General features: G+C 44.6%; 1 protein-coding gene across 1 annotated transcript; it reads right to left on the bottom strand.

Annotated features, from left to right (window-relative positions):
- Nucleotides 1-267: 267 nt before the first annotated feature.
- On the bottom strand, nt 268-19,616 carry PSEN2 (presenilin 2). Its single transcript, XM_040611433.1, has 11 exons — nt 19,487-19,616; nt 13,838-14,034; nt 12,881-13,110; nt 11,777-11,918; nt 10,853-10,920; nt 9,838-10,058; nt 8,922-9,020; nt 7,101-7,178; nt 5,320-5,439; nt 4,692-4,810; nt 268-2,767 (listed from the first exon to the last, which is right to left on the bottom strand). The coding sequence occupies exons 3-11, from the start codon at nt 13,057-13,059 to the stop codon at nt 2,612-2,614; spliced, it is 1,182 nt and encodes a 393-aa protein (XP_040467367.1). The 5' UTR covers nt 13,060-13,110; nt 13,838-14,034; nt 19,487-19,616; the 3' UTR covers nt 268-2,611.
- Between the last annotated feature and the right edge of the window lie 307 nt (nt 19,617-19,923).

The following is a 19,923-nucleotide window of genomic DNA, read 5'->3' as shown; positions in this document are numbered from 1 at the left end:
CTTCAGGGTGAAAGAGACTGCATTTCAGCAGAACGTGCAGCAAGTTGAAATCAGTGAATCAACACAGCAATCAGACAAATGCTTTGCTCATTCACGCTGCCAGGTCACCGAGTCAGTATCTCATGTAGTAGCCAACTAGGGAGTATAATGAATCCTGCCCTCTCCCTTTTCACATCATGGTGCACCATGGCCCAAGTTAACACCATGAACAAAACCTGATTTTATGCACAGGTAAGAATGTCCAATGAGATGAGAAATCACTCAATATCATTTTAAAACTTGTGTGTATGTGTGTATATACACATATAAACACATACAGCAAATATATATATTTGTAGTAAATACATATGAACTTCTACACAATTAAAACCACTCCAGTACATACATGATATACACCTATCACTCATCAGGACAATACATTTTGTTGCACTGACAGAATCTGTTGCTCAGTTACCTTTTAAATTATGATTTTTCTAAATTATGTGGAATTGCTCAGTGGAAGGCCAATCTTTGGCAAGCACAAATCTGCAGAAAACCACCAGCTGCAGCAGTGATCCTTCAGTATTTGATGGTACCTGCCAGTTTCTTTCAATTATCAACTCTGCTTTCATAGAAATAAATTGTTTCTAACAATATGCTACAACCCTGTTAAGTCAAGCAGGATTTTTCTTCCAGTACATATAAATATTTCACATCCTTTCTGCACCATGCAATGTGAAAAGTAAAATCATGTTTGCAAGTGATTGTATTCTGATTTGGCCCCATAACTGTTTTAATTAAAAAAAAAAATCCCATTTAAACCCTAAAAAAAGTCAGCAGACAGAGCTCTAGTGACTTACGTTTCCAAAGGAAATACCTTTTAGTAATAATTGTCTGCAACTGTTAAGTCCAAACATTGCAAATGTAAGAAATGATGACAGATAACTAAACAAAGAGCAAGAATTACTTACTTGTCCAAACTGAAACACACACAACTCAAAAAGCCTTATGTGCTTTTTAAAAATTTGTTTGAATCACCTGTGTGATGTCCTTGTTAAATACCAAAGTAGATTAGCATGAACAGGTCTATTGGAAAAAGCAGTACCTTAAAAATGCATAGTTCAAAGCCTTATCTAGAGAGTGTTTTCAGAGATGAAATTCTGCGCCTCTCAATGACATTGCATTATTCACAAAACCTTGTATAATGTTACATTGTAAAACACTGACATTGATCAGCTGTCAAAGAAAACAGCTTGTTTGTGTAACAGACACTCAAGTAAAAAGAAAAAAAAATCACAGAACTTGGCTATTTCTAAAAAACTGTCTCTCAGAGTAGAAATAGAATTGTTTTAAAAGGTGGATAAAACAGTAAGGTTCAGTCAGACCTGTATTTTTTACTGGCAACAAGCACTGTGGGGTTTTTGGGGTTTTTAAATGAACTCACTTGAGGGTGTGTAAATATTCCTAGCATTAACGATGCCACATGTAGAGTAATGTAACAGAAGATTAAACTTTGCACTCCCCTATTTTGATACAAACTATGACAGGGGTATTTCCAAAAGAGTCCCTTTGACAGTAAATAGCTATTTTAAAATTTGTAATAAAAAAATAATCTTTAAACAGTACCAAAACCCAGGTAAACCGAGTCTCAGTCATTCTAAGAGGACGTCTTCATAAAGGGAAGATAAATCCTCCTTTAGAGCAGTTACAACAATGCACAGAAATGAGACCAGAAATACACACAAGAAGTTACAGGTCTGATTTACTGGAGCTGTGCAGAAATTTCCACCGTTTGGTAATTTGAGGATTGTAGTATGGACCCAGAAAAAATTTCCAAAAAGATAAAGTGCTGGGAGGAGACAGGAAAAAGTATCTGTTTTCCCATGCAGAGTATCTGATGCACTGGACCAGGCAGCCCTGCCTTCATCAGCTGTTCGCGACAGTGGTGGATGCGCTCAGAACCAGAAGCCTGATGTTTAAACATCCTACCACTGACATCCTGTCTAGATCCATCATGGCTCACCATGTCTAAGGTCAGAATAAATAGGCATTTGGGGCAATTTCAACAGAATTTGTGTGCACAGAGGCCAGCTTATGAAGTTCAGCCTCATTTCTCTAACGCTCATGACCAGGTGTAATGCAGTGCTCTGTTCTGCGCATGCTAACTGCTATGCTCTTCTAATTACAAGTAGAACTTACTCACACCGCATGTTTGCACAACACTTCAAAAGCATGAAGTATTGGAAATTCTCGAGTACTGTTAAACTTGACTGCAGTCCAGGGTTAAAACACCTTAGCTTCTGGAAGCACAGATCACAGACAGCCTTTACCTCTCCAGTATCCCATGCTACATACAGGTTTCTGTGCTCACAACACCCAATGTGCACATCAGATAACATCAAAGTAATGCTCTGACATCAGCAATGAGCCAGGCTTTTCACTGGAGTCCAAAAGTCCTGTGAAAAATCTCCGTTAAGTATGCAACTATTAGATTTTTAGTACACATCATGTCAGAGTTAGTGTTTTCCTTACAAATTTATGGCACTAAGTGTAAAACTTTATGACTTATTCCAAACAGTGTACCATACTTCACAGCAAAGCTTTAAAAAGAATCCTCTAACTCCCGCTTCTTCTAAATATACAGCTGGTGGGAGGCCAGGGTGTCCATGAATGGTCGCACAAGGTTGTCCGTCGAGAAGTAAAAGACCAAGCCAAAGGTGATGGAGATGGGAAGAGCAGGCAAAGCTTTCTTAAAAACAGCCAGTAATAAAAGAGTTAAGCATAAACCCTGCCAGAGAGAAGAGAATAAAAAACACAAGATGTAGCAAGAAGCCCAGAAACACATCTGTCATCAACAACCCAATATACAAATTATATATATATATATATAAGCTGTACAGCAATTGAAGCCTGCCTGAGCTACCAGTGGCTCAGTGTACCTAAAAGTGAGGTACATTTGCCCACAGCTTCATCTTTCACACAACTTGGCCAGGTATTTTCTTCAGCAATCTTGAGTACAGCTCTACTGAGACAGCGAGGTAAACAACTAATGCTGACATACAGCTGACCTCGAGAGGTTAATTCATTTACAAATTATTTTACATTTTGTTCTATGCCATTATGTATGAAGTACTGATCCAGCAGATAAAAGCACTTAAATCCTGGTGAACTGCACAGGTAAGGAGTTTCACTGGAGGACTCAGTGGCATGTACTTCTGACACATTCCCAGTTTTCGAAGTCTCTCGCAGTAAAAAAAGCAAAACCAAACCAAAACATAACATCCACTATTGTTCTTTCAATTGGATTGCTTACTAGGATAGGTGAATTCTGGTTTTATCTGGATAGCAGGCCAAGATCTGTTTTTTTTTGGAGCATGTGCAAAAGCTTTTGTATATTTTGGGTAGGCAGTATGGCTAAGTGCATTTAGGTATGGATTCCTTCTCTCATCTGAGCCCTTTTTAATTCTTCCATGATGACAAAACTTCAGAGACACTAGGCTTCAAAAAATACCTACTAGCTAAAGATCAGCAGACAGGATTTTGTCAATCAAAAAAATAAATAAATCTGCGTTTCTAGACTGCAAGTTTGATTAAAATCCAACTGAGCCCATAGCTCTGTTCTTACACTCTCAGGGACCATATCTGGCCTACGCCTGCTCCTTTGTTCACATCTGTATTTAAAGATGTGCTCCCTGCTGGGACATTTTTGGGAACCAGAAAGCCACATAGCAGCAAGATTATGAAACTGCAAAAGGAGACACAACAAATTTTAACAGCACCATAAAAGAAACAGAATGGGGCATTTGGCCTCACAGACAGACAAGCAAGAACATTTCCCCCAGCAAATGCTGGGCCCCAGGATATGGAGCTAGGTGATCTTACAGGTTTCTCTGACCTGTGAGACAGGAAAGTTACACTCAACACTTGTTATTTAACTTAGCTTGTTTCTAGTTCTCATGCTTTTTTATCCACAACCTTCACAAGTGGAAGTCACTGTCTTTCACTATCCTTGGGATCCAAGTGATGAAACGGAGGCCTAAGAAGGGGCTCACACAATAACTCGTTTTCTTTTACTTTCTTTCAGTTGCCCTTCTGGTTGGTTTCCATGAGGACGCTGAAGTAAACAGCAAGTTCCTAGTAATAATTTTCTACCTAGCTGAAAGCTCAATAGCGTGTGGTCATTCGACCTTGCAGGACCAAGTGCTTTAGCAGTTACAGTATGATTGTGATCTACTTGTACTGATAATTTCCATGGATTTCTAAGTCTCCTTCCTTCCTGTTTTTTCCAGCTCGAACACCAGAACAAGACAGATCTTCATCCTCTTACCTAGTAGCTCTCCTTAGCACAAGGGAGTTAACCTTTTCAACTACACTTGCTAACCAATGTGGAGTTCACAATATTGACTCTCGTGGTTGACAGAAGTCCCTAGTCTTTTAACACACTAAAAGTTCACCTCTAACTGTCGTCGCTGGGACTGTTTTACCCCCACCATTGCCACACTTGCCTCTGCTCTGATGAGTCTGTATCATTCAGCTTCAGTGGCTTTTAAAGCCTGTCTTTATAGACAGAGTTTCTTTATAGAGAGGTAGTTTCTCCTGAATACCCAGCGTGTTACCTGCAGTGGTTTAGCAGTGCTCAGCTGCTGGTGCTTCTGGCAAGACTTCTGTACTAAACCGAGTATAACAAAGTTTTTAAAAGCTTGCTCACTTACTATGAGAATGGCTACAAAGCAGGCCAGTGTAGTATTCCAGTCTCCACTAGCTGTGGCAGCTGCTTTCCCAACAAGCACACTGTAAAATATGAAGTCTCCAAGACCCAGCTTCACACCGCCTGAGAGAAGTGGAAAAAGAAAACAAGTGTTAGTTCTGCTCCTCTTGAACAAATTCTTGTCCCCTGGGGAGCAGGTGAAGCTTCCTGGTCCTGGCTCCCAACCTGGCTCCTTAACATCCCACACAATACTGAGGAGGGTGACACTTCCAGCCCCCTCTCCCACAATTGTTTTTGCTCAGCCTCATTCTCTGACGTGCTTCCCAGGGCTGCTTTACAGCTGTACCAGCTGAAGAAGCATGAGGACAGCGAGAGACGGGAGGCAAGGGGAAGAAGGAACAGGCTATGCGGACAGTTCAGACAGGAGACGTCACTGGAACCACAATCCTGAAACAGATTCTGCAGCAGCAACAACAAGTAATACACAGTCAGACTCAAGATCTCTTGCTCAACAAGTCACAACTCTTCAAATTAACTGTGATTAGACTAAACTGGGTAACAAGAGCGTTAACCACAATGAATAAAAACGTCAAACTGACTACCCTGAAGAAAAAGTATAAAGCTTCCCTTACGTTCTTCCTCCTCGAGCTCCTCTAAAGAAGTGGTGGGGCGGGTTGGAACAGGACTCCTCATCTCTGGCATCTGAGAGCCTGCGTGTGAAGGGCTCCTGTGGTTCTCTCTCCCATCCTCAGCTTGGTTGCACAAAACAGGCCAACAGCAGCAGACAGAAAAAAATAAAAAAAAAAAGAAACACAAGAAGTAGCTACACTTATAACTTGTTCCAATGCATGAAATCCATACTTCTGTGAAGCTTCTCTGGAATGGGTAAGCCATTTTCTTCTTGGAGGTTTGATCATCAGGGCCAGTTCAAGCAGAGACATTTAGTGGCTTTGAGGAAAACATGTGTGCTATTATTTGAAACAGTCGGAAGGGTACATGTTCACAGCTTCTTTGGCAGCTACCCAGGAGTTCAATGGCTTTAACAAGTGAGTACATACACGTAACTAAGTATTACTCTGCACTGACAAGAATGACAAGTAAAACCAAGTAAAGTTAATATGCATTCCCACATTGTTATATCTTTGGGGTGGAGGTGCTCAGGTATTCCCTAACTAGTCATATGAAAAAAAACCTGATGACTAAGAGGACTGCCGTTTATGAGAAAAGTTCTGCCCTGAATCACATTGACGTTGGAGCTGAGTGTTCACCTGTAGAAAGCAGACACATTTCATTGTTCACAGATTTAATTTTTTTTCTCCTCCCTGTTAAATACCTCTAACAGAGCCCTTGGTAGTGCTTTTGGAAGCAGCCTGTCTGTGCTATATTACTCTATCCGACAGCTGTTTTTCAAAAGCACTCATACAGACCTTCCAGTCCACATCAGCCTGACAGGACGCTGCTGCTGCAGATGCAAGCAGACTGTGATCTGGGACACACAGAGCTTCCACAGAGGCATTCTGTACACCTCAGCATGTAGTTTGCACCCACTCTGCACCCATTTTCAAAGCAGGATTGTGCCTTTGTGGTTTGTTTAGTATGTCAGCTGCTTTATCCTGAAATAAGCAGCATGTTCACTCACCAAACCTTAGCGCACATTTATTGTTTTAACATTAAAAAGTACTGTCATCTCTGAAGTGCAACAGAACCAGATGGGATATCCTCCCAATGCCACAAGTCAGATTTTATTCGGTCACCTTAAAACTGCAATTTAACTTGCATTTCAATTAGATAAAAGCAAAGGCACACAAATTACCACAGGACCAGCCAGAATGTAAACTTGGAGCACATCAGCTGCTGTTTAGTAACTGCCCAAACATAAGCCTTTACCCAAAAGGAAAGGTAAAGATGTTAATTTTCTTTGGCAGGGTAAGCCATATTGCACTTACAGCTAGGTAAAAGCACGTCCACTCCACAGAAGCGGCCCGAATGCAACACAACGCAGCACACAAGTTCAGCAGCTCCTCAGCATTTTATTTATAAGCCTACGTTATAAATTTTTATTATTATGTATTTTACTACCCCCAGCTAGTAAAAATATAAACCTGTACTAGCCCGCTTTCAGCTTTGACTTCAGTACATCTGAAGATGTGTCTTGAACAACACTTCTGTTTGGTTTGTTTTTTAAATAAAAGCAGCCTGAATACTGGAGCTTCCTACATCGTCTGGTCATCTTTACTGCCAGTCCCAACAGCAGGTTTCAGACCATCACCAAGTTCTACAGCTAATGTAACAACACTGGAAACAAAAAATGCATCCATCAGGGTTCAGGGGCTTCCATTTACTTGCAGTCTCAAATATATACATCAGTTCCATGGGACAGTGCCCTGTATAGAAGAGTGACATGCAAGCAAACCTGCATCCCATGTCTGCTGAATTGGTCCTCTTACTGCTGTGTCTGGCTTCGCCATGCCAACTGTCCATATCATAGCAGCTAGAAGAGAGAGAGAAATTAATCAGCCACATAAGACATCTCTGAGCCATAGTGGTCGATAAGTATTTAGCTGTCCCTAAAAATACAAACCCTTGCCCCTGTAAATGCTTTTAAACCACTCACTCTTCATTGGTTTCCCTAGGCACTTAGAAGGCAAGGTGGGAGAAAATTGAGGCAGTGCTTCCATTTGGTTTTTAAGAACGTCCCAGAGCACAAACAGCTAAGTGCCAGTATAGTCTTCTCCTGGTTTCTGGCTCTTCTCCTCAAAGAAAAGAATTTCCCAGGAAACGATGGTAGTACAAAAGGTAACCAGAGGTTAACTTACACGGCTTACTCCTCATATTTCTGCTAAAGGTAAAGCACACAAGCAAGGGATATACAGGAGCTGTCAGAGTGTTAGTTTTCTCTCTTATTTGTTTTGGTTCTTTCCTGTCAAAATACTGGCTATTTCTGTTTTGGTTCCAAGAGTAACTGAAGGATGTTTGGGGGTTTATTCTTGAGATGGATCCCTAAATTAAGAAGGAGTACAAACCATTCTGAGATCAGTGGAAAGAAACTCAAATCAGCTGTTTAAGTGTGCATCAGTGTTCCTGTTTTTATAGAAGCTAAACTAAAGAAAATAAGCCAAGGCAAACACAGTGCCTGCTTTTCCACTACAAGCACAGCCAAGGTGATGCTTTTGCACCTAAAGGGAATCACAGAATGTGGTCTTGCAATGGAGACACTGATATTCTGCACAAGAATTTTTTGTTCAGTGTTTATTATTTGTTGAATTGCATTCTCCCTTAGAGAAACTCATTTGTTACGTGAGAGACTTCATCTACATTGTCTCTGGTCAGTATAACAGAATCTCCAGTAAAAGGGAGATCAGTTGAAGCCAACAGAAGCTCTGCTTGGAAATATATATATATATAAAAATATATAAAAGTTATATAACATCAAATGCTTGAAATAAAAAGGTCTATCAGGTTGTAGGCATCCTCAACTTAGCACCCAACATTTGGAAATACCCATTCATCTTACAAGCAATATAATGCAAATGTCACTGAGGTCCATGAAGCACTTGAGTCCAGGTCCCATGAGGGTTGTGTTGCCTGCCTTCCAACCATCTTAACCTTAAGCACATATACACCTTCTTTGAGAATAAGGGCATCAGACACCATCTTAGTTAAACAGCCCAAGAAAGTCAGGGAAGAGGTGACTGATTTTGTTTGCAAAGCAATACTTGAATAGAGCCCTTTACAAAGCGAGCAGCCACACAACGACCAAGAAAGCAAATATATTCTAAGCACTGCCATCTGTATAGTGCCCAGAGCAAGATGGGGCTACAGGAAGAATGGACCCTCATCACACATTTAAAGCGTGTCTACAAAGCGTATGCACAAGGAATATGTGTATTGAGCGAGCATCATCTAATCACAGAACTTTACAAGCACTACTGTCCATTTAATACAGGTTTTTGTATACAGAACAAAGGGGCATGTTCTGCACTGTATTCACGAAATGATAAATTACTTTTGAACGCTTCAGCCTCACAAGGCAAATGTGGGCTTTCTTTGGCTAATTGGAGTTGGCACCATTGTAACTGATAAACAAGGCCTTCTACAAATGGTCTGTTCCAGAACATAAATAGGCACCAATCTTAGAGCGAGGAAGTAACGAAAATAGTACTCTTTGGTTTAACACAGAAATAGGTTGTGAGTTTAATCTGGCTAAAAACATTAACATTCTGATCTTACTCACAGGAATATATTAATGCAGGAAAAATGGGCTCATTTCTCTCCTGTGCAGTTTCTACCAGCATTCTCAGTGGCCCCTTGGGACAGAGAACAGCCATCAGATCTGCAAAGAGAAAAAGGCCAGATAATCTCATCTCAAACTATCATGCACATTTTACATTCTTATCTTTAAAAAGCTATTCTCCCCCAAAATTACACCTATCAATATTAACTGGATGATTTCCTGAATGGCAGTTTATGCCACTTTGCATAACTCTAACTGTTGTATTCCCCAATGATGTTGTTCACTTCAAATACCATCCTCAAGCCTTAATGTAAGAGCAAGAGTTTTCATTGAGCTAATCCTGTAAAAAAACCCTGGAGAACACCGCCTTATTTCTTTTAAAGTAGACGACAGCATTCCATTGAGGTTTTAAATTTAATTAGAGAAGGACTGGGGATCCTTTGTTCACATTCCACAATCCATCACTACGTACACTGACTCTGTGTTTCACATGAATGAAGGTCTTTGGTCCAGTTCCTCTGCACCTACCCTCTCTACTTCAGCAGAGCTCCTCACCAACCTGACTGTAACCTCCCAGCTACCTCTTGTTACCACTTGTAACTTCTTGATAACCATAGATGAAACCTGCAAGACTATCAGGTTGCTACTGATAAAAATCCAACCACCCCTACCATGCAGCTGGAGGTAGCTCAGTACTTCCCCGACCTGATCTACCATGTCTTTCAAGTGGAATGAGTACAGTACCTACACAAACAGTTAACAAGACACAAGCCAGGGAGTCAACTTAATTGCCCGTCTGCCTCTTTCTAAAGCTGTTAGCACTGTACATTTGTTTTTTGAATAACATACAGTCCTGAGATGGCCTCAGAGTAACATCTCCATGAGCCATGCCTCGAGAGTCACAACCCAGACTTACCATAGATGGAGATTGCACCTAGAATCACCCATGCTGACCACTCAGGTAGATATTTAATGAAAACCAGTGCCATTAGAGCACTGATCATAATGAGATATGCTTGCTGGAGCTGCAAGGGACCTTTCCAGTGAATGCAAATCATTCCAACCGCTCCAAAATTCCAGATGATTAAGAACAGAGTGGGGTAATCCATGGCCACATTGTAGGTCTTCAGTACTTCACTGGAATACAACAAGAAAATTTAGCTAAGCAATAAAAGCCACTGACACACAAAGCATCCTACTAGCTGTAGCTAAACAAACAAGCCTCCTACTAGGGAGCAGGATAGCAGCAGCTCTCATCATGAAAGGGGAACCTGCCTTGCAGCCAGCTGCTGCTCTTTGCTCTCTGTTCCTTCTGCAGGAGACTGACATGCTGCGTGTGAGGACAGTCACCACGCTGCCTTAGTCCCCAGGTCAACAGTGATTCCAAGGGTTTAAGCAGGCAGGGTTTCAAGTCTTAACCACACATAGGCCTGCAGCTACACGACCACCTGCAGCAAAGAGTCATCCTACTAGATGCACAATGTGCACAGTTAAAAAAGAAAAGTTTTAACATGTGTCACCCACAAGTTAAAAAAAACCAACAAGCTGGGAGCTAAGGGAATGAGCCTGAAACAACATGGTCTGAGAAAAAGACAAGGCAAACCAGAGAACCAACTCAGCACATGAAGTTCCTTTCCACTTGCTTCTCAATGTGTAACTCGGGGCCCCTGTACCATCTGTTCAGCCTGTTCATTTCATGCTCACAGTATCACTTCCCAGTGATTTTTGTAGAGTAGGCACTGTAAAATCAGGCATTGCCCACTGAAGACCTCATTTTCCATTTTTTAAAGAAGAAAGTTATCCAATTCTAACAATTCTTAAACACCCATTTGGAGAAGGGAGACATTCCTTTCCTTTTTCAAGTTGGGGGTTTTCTGCAAAGAGGTGAAGGAGCCCTGAACTGCCAGGTTACCTGCACCGTTCCCACTTACCCGAGATATATGTAGGTAAAGAGGAAGAGCAGCATCAGAGAGGACAGAATCAACCAGCCATGGATGAACTATCAAAGGCAAGAAGAGACAGTGATTGAAAGGGCTTTTACCCGCACGCAGGTTGCGGTGCTGCATGCACTATGTCCAAGCCTCCTTCTGCACTCCTCCTTCAAAGACCCCGCCTTCCCCACTGCTAGCGGGGGCAACCAGTTGCGCCCAGTTCTCCAAACTTTCATTTTACATTCTACCCTGTAGTGTTTATTTTTGTTGTCGAGTTGTGGGTTTTTTTCAGTCTCTTTCCTATCCATTTCCATGTGTATCCATACTGGCTCCTGGCTTAGGTGGGTAAGCATGTTCTCTCTGTTTGGTGTAGAGAAGGAGGGGTTTGCCCAAGGCTGTACGATAAATCCACCTCAGGGCCAAGTTTAAAAAGCAGCAATAGCCAGTACTGGAATGCTGGGCTGGTACCACATACAGCAACTCCCTGGACACCACAAAACCTGAGTTTGCCTTTCCCTTTAAGCCTTGTCCCCTTCCACCAGAGCCTCCACAGGCAGGAATAATACCAGTACCCACAAAGCTTGTCAGAAACTTCTTAAGAGAAGGCATTCACAGTAAAGAGTAGAACTTAGTCTCTAAGTACAAATGGCAAAACCTTTTGATCAGATGGAGAAGACACAGACGTGACTAACACAAAGTAGCAGGCCTTGTTGTCGCTACCATTAGTGACAAAATAAGAGCAAAGCTTATTCAGGTGCACAGCTCTACCACCACTGGCAAAGGCTTCCGTAGAATATGATTCTTGCTGTGACTAAGACGTGGACTAGCCAGTGTAGCGCCTGTATTTCTCACTGCCACACAAGCCCCACCTGAACTCAAGTTCACAGCACATAGGTGAAAAAGGCTCTGGCATGAATGCTTTACCTTGTAGCAGCGATATTTATAGAGCAGAACTAGGAACACTGTCATTACAACGATGACGCTGATCATTATGATGGTGTTCAACACCGAGTTCAAGAGACGCTGGCCCACAGATGGGGTATCCTCACTAAAAGGAGTGTAGATCCTGCAGTATAAAGCAAAAGCCACATAAAGTATATGTGTTCTCTTCTAACTGCCCCAAGATAAAACCAGACCTCTCTGTGTGTGGGAAAGAAAGCGAGGTAGGACTGCCAAGGACAGCAAATATGAAATATAGCCTCCGAAGGGGCTGGGCTCCAGTTAATTATCCACTAAAGATTAGTGGTCTCTATCAAAAGCACATTCCTACAGAAAAGTTGTGGCTGACAGAGCTGTAAATGAAAAGACCTAGAGTATAAATGACTTAATTTTAGTAACTTCTCTCCAGGCCACAAATTTTTATTTTGTGCTCTGGATCCTCTCTGTAATTACAAGGATATATCCCAGGTGCTGTCCTGAAAGGAGGGGAACCCTTTCTTTCCACACTTTGTAGGAGAGGTTTGGACTTTTAGCCCTTCCCATCACCCTGCATTCCCCCCATTTTGTTTCCTTTGGTTCAGTTCAAGGGACCAGAGTCCCCATTTCTCTACCAGACATGTGAAGCGCAGTTAGAGCCCCAGGGGTGCTCTCGGGCACAGTCAGCAAGAGCTGGATGGAATTACGTATCCACACCATGAGTCTTTAGGAACCAGAAATGTCATCAGGAAATGAGACACTCATCCAAATGAACATGCTATTCCCTGATTGCCGCCAGCTAGTGAGTGAACAGACTAGGAGTTCAGCCTGGGCCTTTTCATGCTGCATTATGAAGCAACTTCATTATTACGCTGCTCACAGGCTTTGCTTAGGGCACCCTAATGACAGTGCTAACGAATCAGCATAACGCAGGTATGGAAAAACTTACACGGGTGAATGTAGCATACTTTAGTAAGATCTTTGTACGTCTACACAGCTACCTTTAGCTGTGTAAAGACTCCCAACCTGCCAAGGAAGCACTCTGTGTACGGAACATGTGTGTGAAGCTAGGGATCTCATGTACCCAGAGGCTGTTTTGAAGACCCCACTTACAGCTGCCCGTTTTTCTCCGTATAGAAGCGCACTGACTTTATGGTGGCGACGACAACAATCATACAAAGGGTGACAGGCACAAAGAGCATGATTACATGCTTTGCTCCATATTTCAGAGTCAGTTCCTCCTCTTCATTTTCCAAGGTGCTTTCCCTCACTGGAACTCCCGAGTCAGACATTTCCCCATCAGCAGTATCGTTAGGGCTACGGCTGGTACCCGTTCACCTCTTCTGAAAAGAAAAATCAGCAAATGTGTAAGATGCTTCTTTTATTTGTGTTCAAAGATTCATTCCATCATATTTCACAAGGCTGCTGTAGGCCAGAGCATACCAGCTTGTTACTAATAGAAAGGTACCAACTGAACAATACAATTAGAAATTCCATTGCAAACAGGCTGAAAGGGAGTTTCTAAATCAAAACCATGAATATTTAAGGGCCTTTTCAAGTGCAAGTATATAGATGGACACATGCACATGAAGAGCAACATGTCCAGAACCGAGACAGAAGAAATGTCACCTGAGGTAGCATAAGCTTGACCAGTTGCTCCCCTCACAGCAATGCTGTGCTTGCTTTACCCTGCTGCTTCCCTGGCTCCAGGACTAGGTTCTATTCTAGTATTTGCTGCATTGGACCAGAGCAGGCAAAGGTTTCTGGCAAAACAAGAAGGCTGAAAAGGATATCCTGTGAGACTCATATGTGCATCAGGTCCTGATTAAAAGCCTGCATCTTTACCAAAAGGAAGGAAAAGGGAGGAGTATACATGGAGATAAAAGGGGGGAAGAGTCACAGTGGAGGAAATGGGAACAGGCACTGCTGCTGCAGGCTGAGAGTGACACCAGAGAAACATCACTGGCCAAAGCCAACCCTAGAAGCCAGTCTGCTGGGACTGAGGGGTAGCAGGACTACATCTGTCATCACACCCCGTTTCTTCACTGCCCAGGAAGGACATGCACCTACCCTATGTGCCTGCACTTCCCCTGCTTCTGAGGCATGCAGGCCGTCTTGGTAGGAGGGTACTGGAGGGCTCTCTGCAGACATTAAAGATGTTCTCTCATTGCAGGGCTCCTCCTCGCTGTCCGAGTTGTTCATGAACGTGATCATCGTTGTTTTCCTAGGGAGCGCTCAGGAGGGGCACAGCCAAGCACTACTCAAGGCTGAGGGGACAAACAGAGCAGAAGGAAAGAGAAACAGTGAACACCACAGTGCAGACAACTGGAAGTCTAAAGAGGGGTCACAATTTCAGCTGGGAGGTTACAGCACGCTATTTAACTCCATCTCCTTCTAACAGCCGATTTAGCCTGCTGTCACTCCAGGCATGACAATCTGTTCAGTTAAAGTCACTGTGACTTTTGCAGTCACGGAGAACAGCAAAATGCAGCACTGAAGCAATTTAATACTTTTTCTTTGCCACAGCTTTCACAATTGCTGCCTCTATTTTCCCTCTCCCATCAGTACACCTTGACATTCACAAAGGTTTCTCAGTGCTTAGCTTAATGTTTGTTTTGCACGGGTCAAACAAAGCTTCACCTCAAACACTGGCTGCCTGCTAGAAAGCCAAGAGAGCTCAGCTCTTACACAAGACTCCTCCAAGCACCAGCAGGTAGCAGAAGTTTCTTACTAACCCAGAGCATTGGCTTTACGTAAGCCACTAACCAAGCTGTCCCCCTGTTAGGACTGTTTATTAACCATATGAATATTATAAGTTCTTTTTGCCCATGGACAAGGAGAGGTTTGTGTAGAAAGGGAAAGACCTGTCTCTTTTGGTGAGCCACTTGGGTTTTTTTCCTTATGTTGCCTTGTCATTAAAAGCAAAACTACTTGGATGGGTAAAAACTTGGGAGTATTAAAAGTGAGGGCTAGAAATGTTCGGCCTCTTTCCACCTACTGCTATGCAGAAAAGCAAGCAAAGCAGTGGCACAGTGCAGAAAAGAAAGGAACAGCTTTTCTTTCTAGACACCAGAGAAAGGAAGTATACTGCCGAACAGCCTTAAGGCCAGGATTTCAGGAAGCTCTAAAGGCAGGTGATAGGGAAAATCCTTTTAGCTTTTATTAAGACAGCTTAACAAATCAACTGGAGTAAATAAGGATGATTCAAGTCATCTTCTGATTCTCAGCCACCTCTCCATGAGCAAAACCAGACCTCTAATGCACTGTAAAGCTGTAATATCTACAGGAACTCCTCTCCTCTGCAGTATTTTAGTGAAGCCCCTGCATCTCAAGAAATATGTCTAACTCTGAAGGGGAAGCTGAAGAAGCCATGTGACTTGGATGCAGTCACTTAAATCTGAATCATGCTTTCACAGTTCAACCAGTACACTATGCATGCTGTCTAGCAGCCAGCTTCAGAGGTTAGAGTGGGTACTTTGAAGACCTGTGAGATATTCTTGCTTCTCACTAAAGCAATTGAAATTCACTTTGGAGGAAGGAAAGAGGGAGGAGTGGAAGATTCCCCTTTCTTTCACAACCTCCTCAACACATCTGGTACCTTCAAGAAATTTTAGAATGTCAACTCAATCTGCCCAAGTGAAACATTTTTCAGACATCTGCTCCTCCCCTGCCTTCTGTTCAAGCTTTTTCATATCATTTTGTACCTCTTTTAGTGATAAAAGTGGTACGGTTATGGAAAACAAACGCAGGGGTAGCCCTCAGGCCAGGCCTGCCAGCTTCACAGTAATACTGTATTCTTACCAAGCGAGCCGCCTAACACTTGCTTGTTTCTTACAGAGCCCAAAATCTCCACTCTGGGTGCTTAACACACTCTTCAGACTGAGCATGCAAGGGCTCACAATTTACAGTTGAAAGCCTAGATTCTGGTTCAGTTATAGGATTCAGGTTTTTGAAGAAGTTGGGTACGTGCAGTCATTCAATCATGACATACTTCTGGATCTGTGAACAGGCTAAGTTGCGCATGCCACAGGATCTGTGATCTGTGGAATTTAAATAACTCTTAAAACCTTCTGCCCATGTCAGAGAACAAAGGAGAAATAAAGATTTACTCTCTGATAGTTTGGGATCGATATTTAGGTTTTAACAACCCAATGAAAATATTAAAGAACTTTTTCTCCCAGTATTTCAGAAACTACCACACAATTTTTGCTATATGATCAGAGCAATTCTGCAGAGGATTTAGAAGGGATAACCAATTAGCCTACTTTCACGACCCTAACTATGCCTGTTGGATAAGTTAGCCCCATAGCAGAACCACAGTGCTAATTACTAACGTTCACGATTCCATGGAAAAAGAATCGTGTTATAATACAGCAATTTGTAAGCCGGACATTTTCTACTATTCTCCCTCAAACAAAGACATGGACAAATGCAAAGACACAACAATACTTCTGGTCAGCACGCAGACTTAGACCTGAACACAGCTTTACTGTCCCTTGTTTACAAGGCTTTGGTTTCAGCAAGGGCTGACACAAAGAGACCCCAGCCTACCTCGGATTTTACAGGAGCTCCTCTGTCAACCAGCCCTCAACAAATCCTCAGGTGCTGTACTCACAGCTGCCTTAAACTGACCTAAATATATGGTCCTGCCAAAGGGGTTGTCCCACCACCTTCAGTTTCTCTGGTGCCAACACCAGGTGCTCATCAGCTGTTTTGCTCTTTTGAAAAGACAACAGGCACTTGTTTTCCTTTGCTTTCACAGAGCCAGGTTCCAGCAGGACCAGCTCCCAAGCTGGCTGCACGAGTAGCCCTGGTGCCAGTGCCTACATGAGGTAAAGGGGAGCGCTGGGCAGGCCACCCCCCTTCTAGCTGGGTCAAGCCTTACAGTGGCAACCCCTCCGCTCACTCCCAGACAAGGAGCCCACCCTGACCTCAGGTGTGCAATGCCTATGGCAGTGTGGCGCTTAGTCAAGCAGGGGTCTTTGACATATGGTTTACAGAAGCAGGAACACTGGCCCTCGCCTCTGCCCTGTCACAGGCCCAGCAGTGGGTTTTGTCTAATGCCACTATTTATGCATCAGACTGCACTTTGAACTGGCATCAAGGCTGTGCTGGCTGCTGGAGAGAGCTTTGGGTTAGGCAGCGTGTCTGTCGGGGGAGGAAGAGCCAGCCTGGTCACTCTCACACCCATGCACCCAGCACCAGGGCACCCTTTGGGCTGAGCAGAGGAAGAGAAGAGAAAGCTGCTGCCCTGGAGGCTTGCTTGCCAAACAGAAAGGGAGACACAGAGCACCAGGCAACCAAGAAAGGGGTGTTATAAAGCAACACTTTTCTGATATCATTTTACTGGTTAAAGCGATTTCCACCTCCCAAAGACCCTGGATGCCCCATAATGGAAAGCACGGGAACCTCCTCTCCTACTCGTGCACCAAATACATCAGTGCATACTGACTGTGTTTTCCTAGGCTGAGCTGAAAAGGGGGAAGGTCAATTCCGGAAAGTAAAGCATGGAGAGCTGGGACAAGCATGCTTCCTTTCTGGCTATAGCAACAGGAGGAGCTTTTAGGGTGAGGGAAACATTTGTAAGCTCTATCTATAGTCACAGAAAGCTATAGAGCATGGTCTACCAAGTACAGTAAATGAAGAAGTTGAAGAACACGTGCCATATCATCATCAAACTGACCCAGTAGGTTGCAGGGTATCGGGCAAGGTTTTCCTCTTTTCCTTTGTGGATAGATTCAAACCATCAGGTTCCATTCAAAAAAATCCCAAGATGTTTAAGAGCCAATAGACCAAACTCTCAAAAGCGTATGGCAAAAATGGAAGGGGGCTGAAACTAGGTCAGTAGTTAAGTGTTTCTTATAACGGAGCAGCTGAGGTGGGAATACAATGACTTCTGGTTTATAGCAGTCTTGTGAAGCCTGCAGGAGTCACCGTTTCTCTCCCTCCAGATGTCCTTTGCGCAAGGGACCTCTTTCCTCAACTGCAATAAATCAGCTTTATGGATTTTGACAAAACTGGGCCAGCACACACTAACATTAGGGTCTAGCCTCAGTTTGCCTTTTAATTTCATGCTGCACCATCACCATGCTGCAAATAAACCTAAATCCTTTACTTTGCATTTCATCCATCACAACTAATACCAGTACAACATACAGCACAGAACTGCTGCTATAGGCTGGCAGAACACTTAATAATCAACTTGAGAGTTAAAATTCCTGCTTATACATATTGTTCTCTTTGATGACAATTAAATAGAATTAGGGGAGTTTTGCTGTATTTAGATCAAGAGAAAGCTTTGGATGACATTGACAGCCTGATGTTCTCCTAAGTTTCAGCTGTAGCAATCACTGCTGTTGGTAAATATGAAGAGGAGGAAAAAATTTTAAGGAATCCTAAGTGGTGGGGCCAAAATTATGAGGAAAGATTTCCAGCTTCTTGCCAATAAACAAAAGCCAGAATGCACATACTGCTAAAATGACAGGGGACTTGGAACACACCATCTCAGTGGTCCAAAGAGACCTCACAAATACCATTCGTTTTCAGCCTCAGAACTCAAACATAAAAAACATGAGACACTATAGGAAGTTGTAGAGATTTGTAGCCTTCTTTCTCCATTTTAGGGCACACTAACATAGCTGACCTAGCACTGCTTTCCTTTGTCCCACAAGAAAGGCACAACACATAGCCCCAGTTATTTTGCTAGCAGAGCTGAAACCAGGCTCTCCTCAAGAGGGTGAGAGGGATGATCTTGCCAGCATTAAGCCCAAATACACTAGCAGTCACGTCCTCATCACAGCACAAAGTGCCACAGCTCTGCAGACCTATTTACACCAGTCAAAACCTCAAAGCCTGGCTCACACTTCACAAGCAGGAGCAGCTACTCGCGTTGGTCTTAACGCTGCCAGGGGCACCCGAGCCAGCAGGTGCTGGAGGTGACACAGCGGGGACACCCAAGGACACCTGCGAGGGGGCTGGGTTCTCGTGTCATCGTACCCAACGCCTTCACTGGGAGCAGGGAGCCGCTCCCCCCCCCCCCCGCTCCCCCCGGGGCCTGCCGTGAGCTGCGGGTGGGCACCGGGGGGGGCACCGGGGCTGGGGCAGCTCCCCTCTCTGTCCAAGGGCACGGCCAGCGGCTGGCGGAGAGAGACAAGAAACGCTTAAAAATAAACAAACAGATAAACACCCTCCTGCCAGGCAGAGATTTTGCAGGAGGCCAGGGGGAGCCCCGGAACCCAGGCGGGGGGGTTCCCAGCTGCACTCCCTAACGGTCAGCAACCCGGCTGCCTCCGAAGGTGGCCCGGCCGCGCTTCCCAAGGAAATCCTGGACCGCAGGCAGGAATGCCGCTGCCCCGAGAAGTACAGATACATATGCGTAAGCTATTGACACATATATGCACAAACAAACATATAAACATATATATCTGTATATATACATAATATGGACATATACAATAATACACACGCCTCCACACCCCACCCCAGAGCGCTCTCGGGAGCAGGCGCCAGCCGGCCCTCCTGCCCACAGCCCCCGTGCCGGGCCCCGGCGGCCAGCGCAGCGGAGCGGCCTCGTACGGCTCCAGCAGCGCGGCGACCCCGAGCCTCCCCCGCGAAGGCAGCGCCGCCCCGGAGGGAAGGAGGGCAGGCGGCAGGGAGGGCAGCTGGGCCCCGCGGCGGTGGCGGCCCCGGCCCCGGCCCCGGCCCGCCGCCGCTGTTTACCTGCTCCCGACAGAGCACGAGCTCCTCTCCGCGCCCATTGGCTCCGGCGCACTCTGGCCCTAACGGCGGCCGGGGGGACGAACGCGCCCACCGGTTCGCCGCAGCGGCTGTCTCTCGGCGGCTGTTCCCGCCTACCAGCCACTTTCTCTCCCAATGGGAGGGAAGGATGGGAAGAGAGACGGCCAATAGGAAGGGGCCTCTCCCCGCCTTCTCCCTCCAGCGATGAGGTTGCTGCGCTGGCGGAGCGGGCGGTCGCGGCTGCTCGGGGAGCCCTCGGGTCACCGGGACCCGCCGTCAGCCCCGCAACCGGGCGCCGACGTCCGGGCTTCTCCCCTCAGCGGCAGCGAGGGAAACCGACGGCTCAGCTCGGCCGGGGCCCGCGCCTCCCTCCCGCCTGTCAGTGGCCCGGCGCTGCCTGCAGTGCCGCTGTGGAGACG

The sequence above is a fragment of the Falco naumanni genome, chromosome 12, assembly GCF_017639655.2.
Source record: "Falco naumanni isolate bFalNau1 chromosome 12, bFalNau1.pat, whole genome shotgun sequence".
NCBI classification, from domain to species: domain Eukaryota; kingdom Metazoa; phylum Chordata; class Aves; order Falconiformes; family Falconidae; genus Falco; species Falco naumanni.
Note: the sequence above shows the minus strand (reverse complement) of the source record. Positions and strands in the feature narration are given on the sequence as shown.

What these genes read in the sequence shown, in the direction of transcription:
- PSEN2 (XM_040611433.1), bottom strand. Translation starts at nt 13,059, where the DNA reads ATGTCTGACTCGGGAGTTCCAGTGAGGGAAAGCACCTTGGAAAATGAA. An exon ending in TCCTGCATTAATATATTCCT is followed by an intron (nt 7,179 to 8,921) that starts GTGAGTAAGATC and finishes TCTCTCTTCTAG; the next exon opens with CTGCTATGATATGGACAGTT. An exon ending in TCAGCAGACATGGGATGCAG is followed by an intron (nt 5,440 to 7,100) that starts GTTTGCTTGCAT and finishes TGTGCAACCAAG; the next exon opens with CTGAGGATGGGAGAGAGAAC.